General features: G+C 51.1%; 1 protein-coding gene across 2 annotated transcripts; it reads right to left on the minus strand.

Annotated features, from left to right (window-relative positions):
- Positions 1–2,191: 2,191 nt before the first annotated feature.
- Positions 2,192–15,088, minus strand: PSMD4 (proteasome 26S subunit ubiquitin receptor, non-ATPase 4). Of its 2 annotated transcripts, XR_008842343.1 has the most exons (11): positions 14,989–15,079; positions 12,611–12,751; positions 11,295–11,409; positions 10,950–11,036; positions 9,844–9,912; positions 9,208–9,423; positions 7,970–8,078; positions 7,104–7,235; positions 5,368–5,432; positions 2,329–3,075; positions 2,192–2,272 (listed from the first exon to the last, which is right to left on the minus strand). XR_008842343.1 is itself a non-coding variant. In XM_056511100.1 (10 exons), exons 1-10 carry the CDS (start codon positions 15,012–15,014, stop codon positions 2,854–2,856), a joined length of 1,182 nt encoding a protein of 393 aa, XP_056367075.1. In that variant the 5' UTR covers positions 15,015–15,088; the 3' UTR covers positions 2,192–2,853. The 2 variants fall into 2 exon arrangements, 1 of the variants encoding a protein (XP_056367075.1); XM_056511100.1 differs by having other exon boundaries at positions 2,192–3,075; positions 14,989–15,088.
- Positions 15,089–15,164: the final 76 nt, after the last annotated feature.

Raw genomic sequence — 15,164 nt, forward strand, 5'->3', positions numbered from 1 at the left:
TTCCCGCCCTCGCCGCTCTTTCCCATTGGCTGAGCTGTCAGTCAATCATCGAAACGCTTACTCTGATTGGTCCGTTCAGCTGTCAATCAATGCCGATCTCGACTATCCGCACTCTCCATTGGCCGAGCAGGACCCGCCCCTCACCGGGGGTCTTGATTGGGGAGCGCCGATGTCATTCAACTCACCAAGCCCCGCCACCACAGCGTCCTCGCTTGCTGTTGGCTGTCAGTGCTGGCGCATCTCGCTGCTGATTGGCAGACAGCGTTGTCCGTCAAAGAACCCCGCCTCACCTCGCTTCTCATTGGTCACAGAGCGCTGTTTATCAAGCGCGGGTTCCGGCCGCCATTGGCCTCAAGGAGCGTCCGTGGCGGCGGCTCCCACCCGGGGGCTCCTATTGGAGCACCAGAACCGTCCAGCCCGGGCCTGGAATGGCTCCAGCCCGCTGCTCCCATTCGCTGCCAGCGCTGTCACTCACAGGGGCGTCTGAGGGGATGCACGCTCACTTCCGCCTGTTTCTCACTGCTATTGGTGGAGAGCGCTGTCACTCAAGGTTCCTCGCTCTCCCTTTGGCTGCAGCGCCCCAAAGCCCGCCAAGCCAATTCCCACCGTTCATTGGTCCACTCTTAGGTGGCCACGCCCCTCTCGCAATCTCATTGGTCTCCAGAACGACAACATCCGCTCCTCCCGCTCGCTGATTGGTTCATTCAGCGTTTCAGCCGCAGCCCAGCCCCGCCCCCCGGCTCGCTGTAAACAGAGCGCGGGGGATGCCGGGAGCTGCTGCGGGAATTCCCGGGAATTCCAGGTCTGAGTTTCAGTTCCTCCAACCCAGGAATTCCTTTTATTCCCGCAATTCCCACGAAATTCCTTGTATTATTCCCATGATTCCAAACAGGTTCCTTTTACTCCCAAGAAATTTCTTTAATTCCCATAATTCCCAAGAAATTCCTGCCGTTCCCAAGAAATGTCTTTGATTCTCATAATTCCCACGAAATTCCTGCCATTCCCAAGAAATTTCTTTGATTCCCTCCATTCCCAATAAATTCCCACCATTCCCAAGGAACTCATTTTATTCCCAAGAAATTTTTTTGATTCCTGTAATTCCCACAAAATTCCTGCCATTCCCAAGAAATTTGCTTCCCAAGAAAACTCCTTTTAGTTCCAGAATTCCCAAGAAATTCCTTCCATTCCCAACAAAATCCTTTGATTCTCAAGTAATTCCTTCCATTCCTAAGAAACTCCTTTCATTCCCAAGAAACTCCTTTTATTCCCAAGAAATTCTCTCCATTCCCACCAAATTTCATTCCCAAGAAATTCCTTTTTTATTCCCATGATTCCAAATAGGTTCCTTTTACTTATAAGAAATTTTGCTTATTCCCACAATTCCCCAAAAATTAATTTGATCCCCAAGAAATTCCTTTTATTCCCACAATTCCCAAGAAATTCCCACTGTTCTCAAGAAACTCCTTTTATTCCCTCCATTCCCAAGAAATTCCTTCCATTCCCAGGAAATTTCCTCCGTGCCCAAGAAATTTCTTTGATTCCCAAGAAACTTCTTTAATTCCCAGAATACCCCCCAAAAAATTCCTTCCATTCCCAAGAAACTCCTTTTATTCCCACAATTCCCATTAAATTCCCACTATTCCCAAGAAACTCCTTTTATTCCCACAATTCCCATTAAATTCCTGCCATTCCCAAGAAACTCCTTCCATTCCTAAGAAACTCCTCTCATTCCCAAGAAACTCAGTTTATTCCCAAGAAATTCTCTCCACTCCCACCAAATTTAATTCCCAAGAAAATCCTGCCATTCCCACAATTCCCATGAAATGCCTTCCATTCCCAAGAAACTCCTTCCATTCCCAACAAACTCCTTCCATTCCCAACAAACTCCTTTCATTCCCAATAAATTCTCTCCACTCCCACCAAATTTCATTCCCAATGAATTCCTTTTATTCCCACAATTCCCAAGAAATTCCTGCCATTCCCAAGAAACTCCTTCCATTCCTAAGAAACTCCTCTCATTCCCAAGAAACTCAGTTTATTTCCAAGAAATTCTCTCCACTCCCACCAAATTTAATTCCCAAGAAATTCCTTTTATTCCCACAATTCCAAAGAAATTCCCGCCATTCCCAAGAAACTCCTTTTATTCCCACAATTCCCAAGAAATTCCTGCCATTCCCAAGAAACTCCTTCCATTCCCAAGAAACTCCTTTTATTCCCACAATTCCCATTAAATTCCTGCCATTCCCAAGAAACTCCTTCCATTCCCAACAAACTCCTCTCATTCCCAAGAAACTCAGTTTATTCCCAATAAATTCTCTCCACTCCCACCAAATTTCATTCCCAATAAATTCCTTTTATTCCCACAATTCCCATGAAATTCCTTCCATTCCCAAGAAACTCCTTTTATTCCCACAATTCCCAAGAAATTCCTGCCATTCCCAAGAAACTCCTTCCATTCCCAAGAAACTCCTTCCATTCCCACAATTCCCATTAAATTCCTGCCATTCCCAAGAAACTCCTTCCATTCCCAAAAAATTCCTTTGATTCTCAACAAACTCCTGCCATTCCCAAGAAACTCAGTTTATTTCCAAGAAATTCTCTCCACTCCCACCAGATTTAATTCCCAATAAATTCCTTTTATTCCCACAATTCCCATGAAATTCCCACCATTCCCAAGAAACTCCTTCCATTCCCAAGAAACTCCTTTGATTCCCAACAAACTCCTTTCATTCCCAATAAATTCTCTCCACTCCCACCAAATTTCATTCCCAATAAATTCCTTTTATTCCCACAACACTAATCCCCACCGAACTCGTTTCACCTCCTGTCGCTCCCGCCCGTTTTTCCCGCCGCTCATTTCTTCTCCTCGTCCTTCCTGTCGCGGTTCTCCCGGTTCTCCCGGTTCTCCCGGTTCTCCCGGTTCTCCCGGTTCTCCCGGTTCTCCCGCGCCGCCTGTGACGCCAGGGACCCCATGGCGTTCCGGATGGCCTCGTTGTTGGGATCCACCCCCGGCAGGTTTTCCAGGACGCTCTGCAGGAATTCCGGGTCCTGCATCACGTCGTAGTCGTCCTCCTCCTGCGGGGGAAGCGGGAATTCGGGAGAATTCGGGGAAATTTGGGGGATTTGGGGGGTTTGGGATCATCCTGGGGGATTTGGGAGCATCTGCATCTATAGGAAAATCCAAGGAATTTGGGAAAATCCAGGGGATTTGGGATTGTACTGGGGGATTTGGGATCGTCCTGAGGGATTTGGGATCGTCAGAATCCACGGAAAACCCAAGGATTTTCGGAAAATCAGGGGGATTGGGATCATCTGGATCCACAGGAAAACCCAGTGAATTCAAGAAAATTCAGGGAATCTGGGAAAATCAGGGGGATTTGGGATCGTCAGGATCCACAGGAAAATCCAGGAAATTCGGGATCATCCTGGGATTTGGGATCACCTCAGGGAATTTGGGATTGTCCTGGGGGATTTGGGATCGTCAGGATCCACAGGAAAAGCCAAGGATTTTGGGAAAATCAGGGGGATTGGGATCATCCTGGGGGATTTGGGAGCATCTGGATCCACAGGAAAATCCAAGGAATTTGGGAAAATCCAGGGGATTTGGGATAATCAGGGGGATTTGAGATCATCCCAAAGAATTTGGGATCGTCCTGGGGGATTTGGGAGCATCTGGATCCACAGGAAAATCCAAGCAATTCAGGAAAATTCAGGGAATCTGGGAAAATCAGGGGGATTTGGGATCGTCCTGAGGGATTTGGGATCATCAGGATCCACAGGAAAACTCAAAGAATTCAGGAAAATTCAGGGAATCTGGGAAAATCAGGGGGATTTGGGATCGTCCTGAGGGATTTGGGATCATCAGGATCCACAGGAAAACTCAAAGAATTCAGGAAAATTCAGGGAATCTGGGAAAATCAGGGGGATTTGGGATTGTCCTGGGGGATTTGGGGTTGTCCAGATCCACAGGAAAACCCAGGGAATTCAGGAAAATCCAGGGAATTCAGGAAAATCCAGGGATTTGGGATCGTCCCAGGGAATTTGGGATAATCAGCATCCAGAGGAAAATCCAGGGAATTCGGGAGAATTCGGGGAAATTCGAGGGAATTTGGGATCGTCCTGAGGGATTTGGGAGCATCTGGATCCACAGGAAAATCCAAGGAATTTGGGAAAATCCAGGGGATTTGGGATAATCAGGGGGATTTGAGATCATCCCAAAGAATTTGGGATCGTCCTGGGGGATTTGGGAGCATCTGGATCCACATGAAAACCCAGGGAATTCAAGAAAATTCAGGGAATCTGGGAAAATCAGGGGGATTTGGGATTGTCCAGATCCACAGGAAAACCCAGGGGATTTGGGATCATCCTGAGGCATTTGGGATCGTCAGGATCCACAGGAAAATCCAGGAAATTCAGGATCATCCTGGGATTTGGGATCACCTCAGGGAATTTGGGATTGTCCTGGGGGATTTGGGATCATCAGGATCCACAGGAAAACCCAGAGAATTCAGGAAAATTCATGGAATCTGGGAAAATCAGGGGGATTTGGCATCGTCCTGGGGGATTTGGGATTGTTGGGATCCACAGGAAAACCCAGGGGATTCGGGAAAATCCAGGGATTTGGGATCGTCTTGGGAGATTTGGGATTGTCCCAGGGAACTTGGGATCATCCCAGGGAATTTGGGATCATCTGGATTCACAGGAAAATTGGTGGGAATGATGGGATTGGTGGAAATTATGGGATTTATAGGATGGGATGGGATGGGAATAATGGGATTTATAGGATGGGATTTATGGGATGGGAATGATGGGATTCATGGGAATGATGGGATTTATGGGATTTATAGGATGGGATTTATGGGATGGGAATGATGGTATTTATGGGATGGGATTTAGGGGAATGATGGGATTTATGGGATTTATAGGATGGGATGGGAATTATGGGATTCATGGGAATGATGGGATTTAGGGGAATGATGGGATTTATGGGATTTACAGGATGGGATTTATGGGATTGGAATGATGGTATTTATGGGATGGGATTTAGGGGAATTATGGGATTTAGGGGAATGATGGGATTTAGGGGAATGATGGGATTTATGGGATTTATAGGATGGGATTGATGGGATGGGATTTAGGGGAATGATGGGATTTAGGGGATTGGGATTGATGGGATGGGAATGATGGTATTTATGGGATTTATAAAATGGAATTGATGGGATTGGAATGATGGTATTTATGGGATGGGATTTAGGAGAATGATGGGATTTATGGGATTTACAAAATGGAATGGATGGGATTTATGGGATTGGAATGATGGTATTTATGGGATGGGATTTAGGGGATTGATGGGATGGGAATTCTCACCTTGGCGGGCTCGGACGTGTCCATGGCCCCGCTGTCCACCTCGGCCGCCTCAGCCTGGGCAAACTCTGCACAACCCAAACCCAAAAATCCATGGAAACCCAAAAATCCATGGAAACCCAAAACCCCACAGGAAAACCCTGGGGCCAGCCAGGCTAAAATTCCTGAGGTTTTCCCAAGGTTTTGTCCACCTCAGATGGGGCAAACTCCTCAAAATCCCAAATCCTACCCCAAAATCCCAAGGGAAAAAAAAACCATCTTCCAACTCAATCCCTGGGTCAGAATTCCTGTTTTTCCTCAGTTTTTTCCCAAGTTTTTCCCAGGGATTTCCTGGGTTCTTCCCGAGTCTTTCAGGAGTTTTCCCTGGGTTTTTTCTGAGATTTTTCCTGAGTTTTTCCCAGGGTTTTCCTGAGATTTTTCCTGAGTTTCTCCTGAGGTTTTCCTGAGTTTTTCCCAAGTCTTTCCCAAGTTTTTCCTGAGTTCTTCCCAAGCATTTCCCTGACTTTTTCCCAGGCTCTTCCCAACTCTTTCTCAAGTTTTCAATGAGCTTTTCCCAAGTTTTTCCCAAGGTTTCTTTGAGCTTTTCCCAAGCTTTTCCTGAGGTTTTCTTGGGTTTTTCCAGTTTTCCCCACACTTTTCCCGAGCTTTCCCCAGGTGTTCCCCTGAGCTTTTCCCTCAGCTTTTCCCAATTTTTCCCCAAGTTATTTTTCCCCGATTTCTCCCCACCCTTTCCCCGTGTTTTCCCAATTTTTTCCCAATTTTTTCCCACCCTTTCTCTGTGTTTTCCCAATTTTTTCCCGATTTTTCCCTGATTTTTTCCCACCCTTTCCCCATGTTTTCCCAATTTTTCCCCCCACCCTTTCCCCGTGTTTTCCCAATTTTTTCCCACCCTTTCTCTGTGTTTTCCCAATTTTTTCCCGATTTTTCCCTGATTTTTTCCCACCCTTTCCCCATGTTTTCCCAATTTTTCCCCACACCCTTTCCCCGTGTTTTCCCAATTTTTTCCCAATTTTTCCCCAATTTCTCCCCACCCTTTCCCTGTGTTTTCCCAATTTTTTTCCCACCCTTTCTCTGTGTTTTCCCAATTTTTTCCTGATTTTTCCCACCCTTTCCCCATGTTTTCCCAATTTTTCCCCGATTTCTCCCCACCCTTTCCCCATGTTTTCCCAATTTTTTCCCAATTTTTCCCCACCCTTTCCCCGTGTTTTCCCAATTTTTTCCCAATTTTTTTCCAATTTTTTCCTAATTTCTCCCCACCCTTTCCCCGTGTTTTCCCAATTTTTTCCCAATTTTTTTCCCAATTTTTTCCCGATTTCTCCCCACCCTTTCCCCGTGTTTTCCCCGAATTTTCCCCGATTTTTCCCCACCCTTTCCCCGTGTTTTCCCCGAGTTTTTCCCTGATTTTTCCCCACCCTTTCCCCGTGTTTCCCCAATTTTTCCCTGATTTATCCCCACCCTTTCCCCGTGTTTTCCCCGAGTTTTTCCCTGATTTTTCCCCACCCTTTCCCCGTGTTTTCCCCGAGTTTTTCCCTGATTTTTCCCCACCCTTTCCCCGTGTTTCCCCAATTTTTCCCTGATTTCTCCCCACCCTTTCCCCGTGTTTTCCCCGAGTTTTTCCCTGATTTTTCCCCACCCTTTCCCCGTGTTTTCCCCGATTTCTCCCCGCCCTTTCCCCGTGTTTTCCCCGAGTTTTTCCCAATTTCTCCCCGCCCTTTCCCCGTGTTTCTCCCTGCACACACCGGCGCCCTGCAGCGACATCTGCATGGCGTAGGCGATCTGCTCCTCCTCGCTCATGGAGCTCAGGTCCGGCAGCCCCGCCCGGCCGAACTCCGGCTGCCCCATGGTCATCTTGAGCAGCGCCTCGTCCGACTCTGCAGTGGGAACAGTCAGGGGGGACCCGGGAAATAATCCATGGGGTACCCCAGGAACCCATGGAATAACCCAGAAATTCATGTAATAACCCAGGAATAATCCATAGAATAACCCAGAAATCCATGGAGCATCCCAGGAATAATCCATGGGACAGCCCAGAAATAATCCATGGGATAACCCAGGAATCCATGGGATAGCCCAGGAATCAACAGGATAACCCAGGAACAATCCATGGAATAACCTGGGAATAATCCATGGGATAACCCAGGAATAATCCATGGGATATCCCATAATGGGTGTCCCCACCCTCCCAGGGAAGGACTTCTAAATGTTCATCCCAAAACCATCCCATCCCATGCCATCCCATGCCATCCCATGCCATCCCATCCCATCCCATCCCATCCCATCCCATCCCATCCCATAAATAACCCCACAAATCCCCCCTCACCGTCTCCTCCCACTGCAGCAGCCTCCGCTGCTGAGGCTGCCGCCGCCCTCTGGGTCTAAATCCCATAAACTCCATTTTACATATTCCATTCCCAATCCCATAAATCCCATAAATAACTCCTTGATTCCCCCCTCACCGTCCCCTCCCGCCGCAGCGATCCCGGCCTCCGCAGCCGAGGCTGCTGCTGCCCTCCCAGCCTAAATCCCATAAATCCCATTCCCAATCCCACAAATCCCATTCCCAATCCCACAAATCCCATTCCCAATCCCACAAATCCCCCCTCACCGTCCCCTCCCGCCGCAGCTATCCCGGCCTCCGCAGCCGAGGCCGCCGCCGCCCTGCGCGCCTCCTCCTCCTGCCGCTGCCGCTGCTCCTCCATGGACACGCGCAGCGCCTGGGAAACCCCAAAATCCACATTTGGGATGGGGAAAATCCGGGAATGAGGGCGGGAGGGGGCTGGGAGCCTTTGGGGTGTGATGTTGGAAATTCCCAATTCCTGAGAATTTTGGGGGATTTGGGGTTTGTGGGATTCTGATGTTGGAAATTCCTGGGAACTTTGGTGTTGTGGCTGGGAGAGTTGGGAGATTTGGGTCAGTGTTGGATGAACCAAGAAATTTGGGATTTTACGAGATTCCAAAGGTTGAAATTCCCAATCCCATGGGATTTTGGGAATTCTGTGATCCCTACAAGAGCCAGCTCAGGGTTTTATGGGATCCACTCCGAACTTGAAGCCAGAGGCCCCCAGGCCCAGCATGGATAGGGGAATTGCCAGATTTGGGATTTTATGGGATTTTGATGTTGGAGACTCCCAATCCCATGGGATTTTGGTGCTGGCAACACTGAATTTTGGGAATTCTGGGATTCCTACCAGAGCCAGCTCACAGTTTTGTGGGATCCACCCTGAACTCAGAGGTTCCCAGGCCCAGCATAGATGGGGGGAATTGGGACATTTTGGGAAAAAAACACCCAATCCCATGAAATTTTGGGAATTCCATGATCCCTTCCAGAGCCAGCTCAGAGTTTTATAGGATCCACCCCGAACTTGAAGTCAGAGGCCCCCAAGCCCAGCAGGGATGGGGATATTGGGACACGGATGGGGGAATCGCGAGATTTGGGACCTTATGGGATTTGGGTGCTGAAAACACCAAATTTTTGGGAATTCCGTGATCCCTACCAGCGCCAGCTCGGGGTCAGCACTGGTATCCACCCTGAACTCAAAGTCAGAAGCCCCCAGGCCCAACAGGGATGGATATTGGGACATGGACAGGGGAATCACGAGATATGGGACCTTATGGGATTTGGGTGCTGCCAATTCCCAATCCCATGGGATTTTGGGAATTCTGTGATCCTACAAGAGCCAGCTCAGGGTTTTATGGGATCCACCCCGAACTTGAAGTCAGAGGCCCCCCAAGCCCAGCAGGGATGGGGATATTGGGACACGGATGGGGGAATCGCGAGATTTGGGACCTTATGGGATTTTGGTGCTGAAAACACCAAATTTTTGGGAATTCCGTGATCCCTACCAGCGCCAGCTCGGGGTCAGCACTGGGATCCACCCCGAACTCGAAGTCAGAAGCCCCCAGGCCCAGCATGGCCCCCCCTTCCCCGGCCAGGATGGGGGAGCTGATGAGGGCGTCGGCCAGGCTGGGCCCCGGCGGCACCGTCACCAGGTGCGAGCCGCTGCCGTCCTTGCCGTTGAGCGCCGTGATGAACGCCGTCAGCTTCTCCGTGTTGGCTTCCTGGGCAGGGGGAAAATGGGATTTGGGAATGCTGGGGAGGGATGGGAGACAGGGGTGCTGGGGTTTGGGGCTGGGGGAGGTGAAAGGGGTTTGGGGTTTTGTGGGGTTGGGGTGGCGGGAATGGGTCTGGGTGATAAATTCACAGCGGGAAATTGGGGATGGGGAAGGTTTGGGATAGAGGGAGAATTTGGGAATTGGAGGTTTTTGGGATCTGTGAGCCTTTGGGATTTGGTGTTGGAAGACCCAAGAGATCTTGGGTTTTTAGGGTTTTGTGGGATCATTAAATGTTGGAAAAGGGCTCCAAGATCCTCAAATCCAACTGTTGAGGACTCAGCAAATTCCCAGCAGGAAATCAGGGATGGGAACGTGGGAATTGCTCCAGAATTCCCACCTGGAACATGGCAATTCCCGGACTCTCACCTCCTCTCCAAAGTTGATAATGTCCACATTGACCTTCTCCTTCTTCAGGCGCTTGGCCAACTTCACCAGCTGGGAAAAAATGGGAATGCCCAGAGATCAGCAAGATCCAGACCTGATCCCACTGTGATCCCAGACCCGATCCCACTGTGATCCCAGACCTGATCCCGCTGTGATCCCAGACCTGATCCCACTGTGATCCCAGACCCAACTCCGCTGTGATCCCAGACCCGATCCCACTGTGATCCCAGACCTGATTCCACTGTGATCCCAGACCTGATTCCACTGTGATCCCAGACCCGATCCCACTGTGATCCCAGACCTGATCCCGCTGTGATCCCAGACCTGATCCCACTGTGATCCCAGACCCAACTCCGCTGTGATCCCAGACCCGATCCCACTGTGATCCCAGACCTGATTCCACTGTGATCCCAGACCTGATTCCACTGTGATCCCAGACCCGATCCCACTGTGATCCCAGACCCGACTCCACTGTGATCCCAGACCTGATCCCAGACCCGATCCCACTGTGATCCCAGACCTGATCCCACTGTGATCCAGACCCGATCCCGCTGTGATCCCAGACCTCATCCCACTGTGATCCCAGACCCAATCCCGCTGTGATCCCAGACCCAATCCCGCTGTGATCCCAGACCCAATCCCGCTGTGATCCCAGACCTCATCCCACTGTGATCCCAGACCTCATCCCACTGTGATCCCAGACCCGACTCCGCTGTGATCCCAGACCTGATCCCACTGTGATCCCAGACCTGATCCCACTGTGATCCCAGACCTGATCCCACTGTGATCCCAGACCCGACCCCGCTGTGATCCCAGACCTGATCCCACTGTGATCCAGACCCGATCCCACTGTGATCCCAGACCTGATCCCACTGTGATCCCAGACCCGACCCCGCTGTGATCCCAGACCTGATCCCACTGTGATCCAGACCCGATCCCACTGTGATCCCAGACCTGATCCCACTGTGATCCCAGACCCGATCCCACTGTGATCCCAGACCTGATCCCACTGTGATCCCAGACCCAATCCCGTTATCCCAGACCCAATCCCGTTATCCCAGACCCGACCCCGCTGTGCCCCCACTCACGTCCTTGTCGCTGTCGTGCACGGGGCTGCCCACGAAGGCGATGATCCTCATCTTGTGGTTCTTGCCCTGACGGTGCTTCAGCGCCAGCTGCAACAAAATCCCAGATCTGGGGACATTCCCAGGATTTGGGGCCATTCCCGTTGGATTTCTATGGGATCTCCACAGACTTAAGCCAGAACTCCACAGACTCACGCTGAGCTTTAAAACCTCCCCCACAATTCCCACCACCAAAAACCCGAGGAAAACGGAAGCTACAAAACCAATTCCCCACACCCACGCCCTTTAAAACTCGGGGGAAACCCCGGAATTTTGGGGATTCCCTGGGAACAGGGGAGCAGAACTCACGTGGGCCACGCGGATGCCGGTGCCGAAGGTGATTTTGCCCTTGGGCTGCACCGTGTGCAGCTTGGACAGGATGCGCCCGGTGTCGGGGGTCAGCGTGGTCAGCACCTCGCAGTTACTGCGGAGAGGGACATTCCTGGGATTCCCTCGGGATCAGGGAGGGAATTCCAACCTGGGAGCAGCTCCTGGGAGTTTCTTTGGCAATTTGGGAGGAAATTTCCCAGCCCCGGGAAGAAACAAGCAATTCACAAGTGGTTTGCAATGATTCCCAGCTCCTTTTCCTGGAATTCCCAGACTGATCCCCGAATTCCCAGGCTGACCCCAGAATTCCCTGGCTGATCCCAAAATTCCCAGCTCCTTTTCCCGGAATCTCCAGCTCCTTTTCCCTGGATCCCCGGAATCCCCAGCTCCTTTTCCCTGAATTCCTGGAATCCTCAGCTCCTTTTCCCTGAATTCCTGGCATTCCCAGCTCTTTTTCCCTAAGTTCCCTGGCTGATCCCAGAATCCCCAGCTCCTTTTCCCTGAAAATCTCAGCATTCCCAGCTCATTTTCTGGGATTCCTGGAATCCTCAGCTCCCTTCCCCTGGAATTCTCTGAATCCCCAGCTCCTTTTCCCTGGAATTCCCAGAATCCCCAGCTCTTTTCCCTGGATTCCCAGAATCCCCAGCTCATTTTCCCTGGAATTCCCAGACTGATCCCAGCTCCTTTTCCCTGGATTCCCTGGAACTCCCTGCTCCTTTTCCCTGGATTCCCAGAATCCCCAGCTCCTTTTCCCTGGATTCCCAGAATCCCCAGCTTTTTTCCCCTGAATTCTTGGAATCCCCAGCTCCTTTTCCCTGAATCCCCAGCTTTTTTTCCCTGAATTCCTGGAATCCCCAGCTCCTTTTCCCTGAATCCCCAGCTTCTTTTCCCTGAATTCCTGCAATCCCCAGCTCCTTTTCCCCTGGATTCCCAGAATCCCCAGCTCCTTTTCCCTGGATTCCCGGAATCCCCAGCTCCTTTTTTTTCCCTGGATTCCCAGTTCCTTTTCCCTGGATTCCCAGAATTCCCAGCTCCTTTTCCCTGGATTCCCAGAATCCCCAGCTCCTTTTCCCTGAATCCCCAGCTTCTTTTCCCTGAATTCCTGCAATCCCCTGCTCCTTTTCCCTGGATTCCCAGAATCCCCAGCTCCTTTTCCCTGGATTCCCAGAATCCCCAGCTCCTTTTTTTCCCTGGATTCCCAGCTCCTTTTCCCTGAATTCCCAGAATCCCCAGCTCCTTTTTTTTCCCTGGATTCCCAGCTCCTTTTCCCTGGATTCCCAGAATTCCCAGCCCCGCACTTGGCCAGGGTGATGAGCCCCACGTTGTTCTCGGGGTTGCTGCGGGTTTTGGAGTGGCACACGATGTTGACGGCGTCCTGCTGCGCCTGCAGCCGCGTGGGCAGGAAATCCCCGTTCCGCATGTACTCGCTGTTATCCACGCTGCAGCGCCAGGGAGGAACACAACACGGGGATGGCGCGGGGGAAACACTCAGGGAAACACAAAATCCCTCAGAGAAATCCCAAACTCCCTCAGAGAAACCCAAACTGCCTCAGAGAAACCCAAACTGCCTCAGAGAAACCACAAAATCCCTCAGAGAAACCGCGAAATCCCTCAGAGAAACCCCGAAATCCCTCAGAGAAACCCAAACTGCCTCAGAGAAATCCCAAAATCCTTCAGAGAAACCCCGAAATCCCTCAGAGAAACACAAACTGCCTCAGAGAAACCCAAACTGCCTCAGAGAAACCCAAACTGCCTCAGAGAAACCCAAACTGCCTCAGAGAAATCCCAAAATCCTTCAGAGAAACCCCAAAATCCCTCAGAGAAACCCAAACTTCCTCAGAGAAACCCAAACTCCCTCAGAGAAACCCAAACTGCCTCAGAGAAACCCAAACTGCCTCAGAGAAATCCCAAAATACCTCAGAGAAACCCAAACTCCCTCAGAGAAACCCCAAAATCCCTCAGAGAAACCCAAACTCCCTCAGAGAAACCCCAAAATCCCTCAGAAAAAACCCAAACTGCCTCAGAGAAACCCCAAATTCCCTCAGAGAAACCCCAAAATCCCTCAGAGAAACCCTGAAATCCCTCAGAAAAACCCCAAAATCCCTCAGAGAAACCCCGAAATCCCTCAGAGAAACCCAAACTCCCTCAGATAAATCCCAAAATCCCTCAGAAAAACTCCAAAATCCCTCAGAGAAACCCCGAAATCCCTCAGAAAAACCCCAAAATCCCTCAGAGAAACCCAAACTCCTTCACTGAAACCCCAAACTCCCTCAGAGAAACCCCAAAATCCCTCAGAAAAACCCCAAACTCCCTCAGATAAACCCCAAAATCCCTCAGAGAAACCCCAAAATCCCTCAGAAAAACCCCAAAATCCCTCAGAGAAACCCCAAAATCCCTCAGAGAAACCCAAACTCACTCAGAGAAACCCCGAAATTCCCTCAGAGAAACCCCGAAATCCCTCAGAGAAACCCCAAAATCCCTCAGAGAAACCCCGAAATCCCTCAGAGAAACCCCAAACTCCCTCAGAGAAACCCCAAAATCCCTCAGAGAAACCCAAACTCACTCAGAGAAACCCCGAAATTCCCTCAGAGAAACCCCGAAATCCCTCAGAGAAACCCCAAAATCCCTCAGAGAAACCCCGAAATCCCTCAGAGAAACCCCAAACTCCCTCAGAGAAACCCCAAAATCCCTCAGAGAAACCCCAAAATCCCTCAGAGAAACCCTGAAATCCCTCAGAGAAACCCCAAACTCACTCAGAGAAACCCCGAAATTCCCTCAGAGAAACCCCAAAATCCCTCAGAGGAACCCGAACTCCCTGAGAGGAACCCCGAAATCCCTTAGAGAAACCCAAACTCCCTCAGAGAAACCCCAAAATCCCTCAGAAAAATCCCAAGCTCCCTCAGAGAAACCCCGAAATCCTCATTGTAAAATACTAGGAATAGTGTGGGGGGATCCTGAAACGCCCCCTCCACAAAATCCCCCAGAGCCACCCCAAAATCCTCAGGCCCCCCCTAAATCCCGTCAGATCCCCTAAATTTCTTCAGACACCCCCCCCCTAAAATACCCCTCAGACCCCTGACATTCCCTCAGAACCCCTTAAACTCCCTCGGACTCCCAAAAGTCCCCTCACACCTCCTAAATCCCCAGAGACCCCCATAAAATCCCCCCAGAACCCCTTTCAGACCCCCCAAAGTCTCTCACACCCCCTTAAATCTCCTAAATCCCCTCAGAACCCCCCAGCCCCCTCAGGCCATGTCTCCCCTTCAGCCCAGCCGCTCACACCCCTCTCTGTCCCCTCACGTCCCTCTCCGTCCCCTCACGTCCCTCTCTGTCCCCTCACACCCCTCCCTGTCCCCTCACGTCCCTCTCTATCCCCTCACGTCCATCTCTGTCCCCTCACGTCCCTCTCTATCCCCTCACGTCCCTCTCTATCCCCTCACGTCCATCTCTGTCCCCTCACACCCCTCCCTGTCCCCTCACGTCCCTCTCTATCCCCTCACGTCCCTCTCTATCCCCTCACGTCCCTCTCTGTCCCCTCACACCCCTCAGGCCGGCCCGCCATGACTCAGGGAAAGCGGCCGGGCCGGGCCGGGCCGGGCCAGGGCGGGCCGGGGGCTGCCGTGAGGGTTTCGGGGGGCAGCACAGGGGGTCCCGGGGCCGCCGCCACCGCTCTTACCACACCATGGTGCTCTCCAGAACCATCTTGACCCCTTCTCGCAGCGCCGGCCCGCTCCCCACAGTGCCCAACAACGCGCCCGCTGATTGGTCCGAATCCCGCGGCCAATCAGCGCGCCCCGTCTAGGCGGGGTGGTGCGCAAAGCACGCTGGGAGTTGTAGTTCTGGGAGGAGCGT

The sequence above is a fragment of the Oenanthe melanoleuca genome, chromosome 25 (assembly GCF_029582105.1).
Source record: "Oenanthe melanoleuca isolate GR-GAL-2019-014 chromosome 25, OMel1.0, whole genome shotgun sequence".
Lineage (NCBI taxonomy): Eukaryota > Metazoa > Chordata > Aves > Passeriformes > Muscicapidae > Oenanthe > Oenanthe melanoleuca.